This window comes from Aspergillus niger, assembly GCF_000002855.4.
Source record: "Aspergillus niger supercontig An07".
NCBI lineage: Eukaryota > Fungi > Ascomycota > Eurotiomycetes > Eurotiales > Aspergillaceae > Aspergillus > Aspergillus niger.
The window spans coordinates 516724-523342 of NT_166523.1; the positions used below are offsets into that span (position 1 = coordinate 516724).

Genomic DNA, 6619 nt, shown 5'->3' on the forward strand with positions numbered 1-6619 from the left:
GACCGGACTGGGGTGCAAAAATGGATCCACAACAATGCATGAAGGATTGACAGACGTAAGCCTGCCAGGAACAGCGTACAACCTTAAATATCGGCTCATTGGAGATTCTCCACCTGCTGCATGCCGCAAGCCTGGTAACTAGCTCAATCAATGTCAAGGATGGGTACCGGTCTGTTTAATTCACGGTAGGACCAGCGTCTGCGACTGCGAGAAGCGATAGTGCAACTGCGAATAGGGGTATCACTCCCAGACCCAGGCCCCCAATCATGACCTGCTTATGTTTCTCTATCTCATGCAGCTGTTGGGGCAAATACCCCCAAATATATGGGCAAGTCGACACCTATTATTGGCGATACTTGTACTACCTGAATTTATCAGGAACACTTAGCCAGCACCGATACAACACCACTCTTGCACAGCCTTGTTAGAATACATTTCGCTCTTTAGCTTCCCCTACTATCACTAAAAGTTCTTCCCCTCCTTCACAAGATTTGTTCAGATTCCTGTGGCATGAATTTGGAAAATGGGCTACAGCTGAAAGCCGGAGCTTTTGCTCTAGGCGTGCTGGCTCATAGCGTCTACTTCCGCTCTGGCGAGCACCACCTCCATCCAATCCGATATCTCTACGCATATGGTAGCTTGGGAATACTTGTTGCTGCAATCCTCCATTATGCGCAGAATATCTCTCTTACTCGAGCAAGCACCGCATCCCTGAGCCTTATCTCAACACATCTGCTGGGCCTATACTGCAGTCTCATCATCTACAGAGCGTTGCTTCATCCGCTCAGACGATTTCCCGGCCCCCTTGGTGCACGCCTGTTTGGATTCTGGCTACCAGCAAAGCTTCTTCGCCGTCCCCTTTACCAGGTTCTCGAAGATTTGCATAAGTATTACGGACCATTTGTACGCATAGGGCCGTCAGATCTATCTATAATCCACCCGGACGCCGTCAATATCATCTATGGATTTAAATGTGCGTGCACTAAAGCGCCCTTCTATGATCTCGGTGCACCAGTGCAATCACTACATGCACATCGGGAAAAGGAAGCTCATGACCAACGACGGAGAGTATGGAGTCTAGGGTTCAGCGATAAATCACTCCGAGCGTACGAGAAACGCATCCAAGTCTATCGACAAAAACTGATCGATCTTCTAACGTCAGCCGGTGATGATGAAGCTATCAACATCAGCAATTATCTCACATGGTACAGTTACGATGTGATGGGCGACTTGGCTTTCGGTAGAACATTTGGCATGCTAGATGCCAGTGCCAATCACTGGGCAATCCAGATTTTGAACGACATGCTGAAGCCGTTAGAATATTCAGTGCCTATATGGGTCCTTCGGCTGCTAGGCTCCCTACCAGGGATGAACGAGGATGCGTTGAGATATGAGGAATTTAGTCATCGGCGTCTGAAGGCGAGGATGGGGGTAGGTCTTTAATTGCTTCTAATACTTTATGCTCGGGCAAACTGCTTACAGAGTCTCAGGAAAAGCCCGAGATACCCGACATCAGCTCGTCGCTGCTCGAGGACTTGCGAGGACGAGACCCTACAACAAAAGAATACTATCAGTTGCTTGGAGATGTTGAATTGATAATTGCAGCAGGGAGGTATGCAACGCTTCGAACTTATTCTCATAACAAGATAGGCTCACATGTGAAATAACAGTGACACTACCGCGGCAGCCCTAATCACCGTTATTTACGAGCTGGCCAAACACCCAGTACACGTGAATATAATCCGCGAAGAGCTTAGCCTATGTGCTGTCGAGCCTAGCGGAGAGTATATGCACGAGAAAATCGCAGGTCTAAGACATCTAAATGGGTTCATCAACGAGGTGCTCCGCTTACATCCACCAATTGGAAGCATTATCCCCAGAAAGACACCACCGGAAGGCATCACTATCGGGGACACCTACATACCAGGAGACATGACGGTCTCCTGCCCGCAATGGGTTATCGGAAGATGTAGGTGTACTGCATATGCCTTCAGTAAAACAACTTGAAGCAAACGCTCACCTTTGTAGCCGATCTCTTCTACGAAAATGCACATCAACTCCTCCCTGAGAGGTGGTACAAATATCCTGACGCGATGAAGCATAAATCTGCGTATGCTCCTTTTTCAGTCGGTGAGTAAGCTTTTATCACTAATTATGCAAAACATTCCGCCAACCTGACTAACGACACTCTGCTCTGCTACCAAACTGCGCGTCATTCCACAGTACTGACTTATATCAAGGCCCCTACGCCTGCATCGGCAAGCCACTAGCACTCATTAACATGAGAACAACTGTTGCCCGTATAATAATGGCATTTGACTTGCAACTGCCATTGGACGATGACGGCACATTACTCGATAAGAATATGAAGGAACATTTTTCTAGCTACGTCGAGGGCATCTACATTAGTTTTAGGAAACGGTCTCAGAACTTCCAGACAGATTAGTCTTTCTTTGAAATAAAATATATTAGGAAAAGCAGTAATAAAAAAAGAAAAAGAAAAAGAAAAAGAAAAGAAAACAGGCCGGGGCGATCGTTGGTTACAACAGATAATCCGGCTCGCATCCGCTGCCAAGAGGACCCGTTCGCAGCAAGTTCCAGGAGAGGTGGGCTAAACAGTGGAAGACTGGCCGTACGGCTGCACCTACCAGGCGCCTGGTCCAGGCTCCCAGTAAAGAAACAGTAGGACTCTACGGAAGTCTTCCCAAGGCGTACACATTCATAATCATACAAATACGCACGCACAGGATCGGTCTAGCGCACTTTCTATATAGAATCAAGGCGCAGGAGAGTAACTGATACAGCTGCGGGGAGAGCTCACAGACCCCGAAGCACATGCTTCTAGCATACTCATGCTTTGCAGGGCTGTATAACCAGATGGCTCGATCAGGTATAAGAATATGAATTGAATTGGATTGTATTGAATTGAATCGATCGTTGGTTAAACCAACGATTTCAACTCTTTCACAACTTTCTGGACAGCGGCACTTTCTTCATCGCGGTCTTTTCTAGCTGCCACCATGTCTTCCTCCTTGGCTTCTTCCAGAGCCTTAATCTGCTCCCTGTGCCACTCCTCTCTGGCGGCCCACAAATCCTCCTTTTCGTGGAGGATTTTTCTCTTCAACTTTTCAGCCTCTTGCCGCATGGCCAGTTCCTCGCATAGCTCTTTCTTCCGAAGGCGTTGCGCGGGCGTGAGCTCCCGCGGGAGTGCGGTGGTGAGCGGGACGAGCAGGAGGCGCAGGAGCAGGAGCAGGAGGTGCAGAGGCAGGCTCATGGTGGGTGGCGGGGGTCTTTGGCATATGGTTAGGAATGTATGTCTGCTTATAGTATCATTGACTTGCCCGTGACTCTCTCCATGTTCTCCAATAGCCCCCTCGAGGGGCGCGGCGGTTGGTATGCTATTGACTCAGATATTAGCCTATGTCTTCAGAATCATCAAAGGACAATGTGTGAAGTCTCTCATCGAATGACTTCTTATGAGGCTGTCTTTTTCGTAAGAAAGATTGTTTCTTGACTGACTTGGTGGTTGCTTTTGTGCAAGCCGGTATCCCGCTGGGTAGGTTTCAGGGTGATGGAGGAAATGAGCGGAAAGTAAAAGTACGGTGAGCCTGCCATGTAAAGGAGTTGATGGGTCGTTCCGCAGCACCCCGCCGCCTCTTCACCTTAATCCCCCCAAAACTCCTCAATCTCCTCCCGGATGTGGCGGAGGTGCGCCTCAGTGGCCTCCAGTGTCTTCTCCAGCGTCTCCCTTCGCCGCCAAGGAGAAGAGGCGGCGTAAGCTGATGGAGCAGTTTCTTTTGCGCGGAAGATGATCTGATACGTCACTCTCTTGAGCTCGAGGAGAAGGAGAGATACTGGAGGGAGAGAAGGGAGAAGCTAGAGAAGAGAGAAGCTAGAGGCCTCCTCCAGGCTCCACGTGAGTTATCATTAGCCACTATCATCATGAAAGACATAGTATCACGTACTAACTATTGCGGCGGACCACGGCCCGGTCGGTTGTTGCTGCTCCTTTAATGAACCTCAGTTGGTATCAGGGTCAAGTATATTATACTGAGGTGATGAATGTTATATTGTGTTGATAGTGAGAGGTGCTGTATATCCGACTGAATATCGTTGTTGACGGGTGTAAGCGAGAAGACTGGGAGTTATGAGAATTTGGGAGGTTACTCACTTCGCTGGTTAGAGGGAAACAGTAAGTATGTTTTGATAAATTATGGAATGATGTGGGATCTTCTGAGGTGGTACTTACCAGGCATGGTCGTGGTGGAGATGGCGATGATGGAGATGGTAGCTGAGACGAAAAATTCAAAAACAAGAAGACGCGGCCCTCATACTGTAGACAAATCACCTGACACCCTGCCTTTTGTGGCATTCACTTTCAAATATCCTTCGCCGGTATGGACTCGCTGTAGGAAAATGATCTAGTACCGGTGTACATCAATTAGGCCACATACCGGGGGCTCCTTTACAGGATCATCATTGAGGGACGAAGTCTGCACCAGAAAAAGTATTCCTTTCTACGCAATACATCTGTAGCCCAATAGGCTCTCCATAGTATTGGTGGCGGTCGTGACATGGCACTATGTCTCGGATTTTAGTTGGCCAGTCTTCCATGGACACTGTCTTCGAGTTCCTTGTTCTCTCAGACATCTTCTCCTACACACATCCTCTTTGTCTGAACTCTCGCTATCTTCATTAACTCCTGGTTTATCCTTCGAAGGACAATTGCCTGATATATCTAGAGTTGATAAATTGGAGTCTTCCATTCAGATGCGCGCACTTTAACCGGAATTTGTTGACTATCCGAAGAACCATATCTATCATGGACCCAATTTCTGACTTCTTGTTCTATTATAGTACTACTTCATCATCCGAATCTCTTATGTTACTACGAGCGATTCCAGCTACCAGAATCAGAAACTGACCAACATCCCCTAACTCCCTCCACATGCAATCACTGTCCCCCTGCCAGCCTACTCCGATACAATGATGCAGAATAGGATCATGTCAAGAACACCTTTTTGTCGCCTACAAGCAACCAAATGAACTATATACCTCAGCCGGCATGAAGCACCTCCACGTAATAAACAGCTTCCGAGTCAGTTTTCGGCCCACTAGCATCCACATCAAGCACCCAGCCAGCCAGAGTCTTTACAACGGAACAGTAGCGAGGCTAGAGTACAAAAACCAGGAGAAGAATGGTTACTGAAACCGCATAATCATGGTAAAGATGTTTGAGATGCAATTGCTTCCATTCTTTCTCGGTCAGTCTTTCCACATTTTGAATCGTTGCACTAGAGTCCCGGGCGTCAGCGCGCTAACCTGAGTTCCAAGTGTTAGATAAAGCATTCGTATCCGAATTATCGGCCAATAAGTGCCTACTTCTCACAGTGAGCTATTAGTACTATCCTACACACATCCGCACAAGACCTAGTTCACAGAGAATTTGCTGGATCAGGTCACGATTAACAGCCAACACGCTTGATTGGATTTTCGCGCATATAAGATTGCGTATTAAGACCTGCATCGACGTCTACTAGAGTATTCGTGCTGGCTTATTACCTTCTATCCCGATCTACGGTCCAGCTTCACTCCAAGTGTCCGTGATCTTCAGGCAGTCTTGAAGGTGGAACGCCATACAGGCGGGTGGGTTAGAACTGCAAAAGGAATACTACATTGATCTAGGTGATGCTCTTCTTTCCATTCAACGTCTTAAGATTCTCACTGATATGATGCTTCCTGACATTCAGGTCATGCTTTCCACTTTGTATCATCGCAAGAAGTACTTCATTGTGCTTGAATAACTAGAGATGCTACATCATATTAGCTTCGTTCTGCCACCGCTCCCTTGATTTACGATATTGATAAGATTATTGTATCATACACTAGGGGAACTCCAGGTTGCTGACGACCGTTGGCCGCGGAATGCCCCTGCTCCATGAGGCCATCCCTGTAGTTCCTCAACCGATCAGATATTCCGTAGCCTAAGCTTCCTGAATCCCCTCATGGTCTAGGATTTATCTTTAGCTCTCTCAGTACTTTTCAGTACGGTCGTGGAGTAGGATAATGTATCAGCGTGGTCCCGTTGGGGCCTCCTCACGCCTTGTTGCACGTACTGTCTCAACCACTCGACTAGTGCCACATCGCGATCTGTATAAGTGTTGACCCCATAAATTGCATCAAAGCGTTCTTATGTTCAGGCATCGCCTTCCACATCAATAAGCCACCCTTCCCAATTATTGTATCCGGTCGAAGAACCTCCCGTTCCGGTCCGCATGTATGCCTTTCCATGGGATTGAAGGATGTTTAAGAGATTCTAATGGTTTCTGTCATCTCAAGACTGCGCATGTTAATATAATTACACAGTACACTGAATACTTGTACGTATGGAAGAAAAATATAATAATACCTTCGAGCATTAGAAGATAACCTAGGTCGATGGGCGTATCAAAAGCCGCAAGCTTTCGGGAATGCGTCTCAGCTCCATCTCGTCAAATTTGCCGGTAGTGGAATCTTCGGGAGTTTGCCTTTGACAGTCCCTTACCAGAGTCGCGTAGCCATGTCTAGGTGCTCCTCAACTCGGTTATTCAGGCAACCAGATGAGTCTATGTAGGCTTCA

The 6619-nt window shown here is 47.5% G+C and overlaps 3 protein-coding genes across 3 annotated transcripts; 1 reads left to right on the forward strand and 2 right to left on the reverse strand.

Annotated features, from left to right (window-relative positions):
• Nucleotides 1-510: 510 nt before the first annotated feature.
• On the forward strand, nt 511-2446 carry An07g02570 (uncharacterized protein; the record flags this gene model as incomplete). Its single annotated transcript, XM_059748294.1, has 5 exons — nt 511-1431; nt 1491-1612; nt 1671-1969; nt 2029-2130; nt 2241-2446. 5 exons carry the CDS (start codon nt 511-513, stop codon nt 2444-2446), a joined length of 1650 nt encoding a protein of 549 aa, XP_059600882.1.
• Nucleotides 2447-2690: 244 nt separating this feature from the next.
• Nucleotides 2691-3274, reverse strand: An07g02580 (hypothetical protein; the record flags this gene model as incomplete). The annotated part of the gene is made up of 2 exons (XM_059748295.1): nt 2691-2766; nt 2952-3274. The coding sequence occupies 2 exons, from the start codon at nt 3272-3274 to the stop codon at nt 2691-2693; spliced, it is 399 nt and encodes a 132-aa protein (XP_059600883.1).
• A 1054-nt stretch (nt 3275-4328) lies between these two features.
• On the reverse strand, nt 4329-6419 carry An07g02590 (uncharacterized protein; the record flags this gene model as incomplete). The annotated part of the gene is made up of 8 exons (XM_059748296.1): nt 4329-4406; nt 4455-4493; nt 4665-4712; nt 4864-4965; nt 5075-5173; nt 5887-5993; nt 6040-6150; nt 6410-6419. 8 exons carry the CDS (start codon nt 6417-6419, stop codon nt 4329-4331), a joined length of 594 nt encoding a protein of 197 aa, XP_059600884.1.
• Nucleotides 6420-6619: the final 200 nt, after the last annotated feature.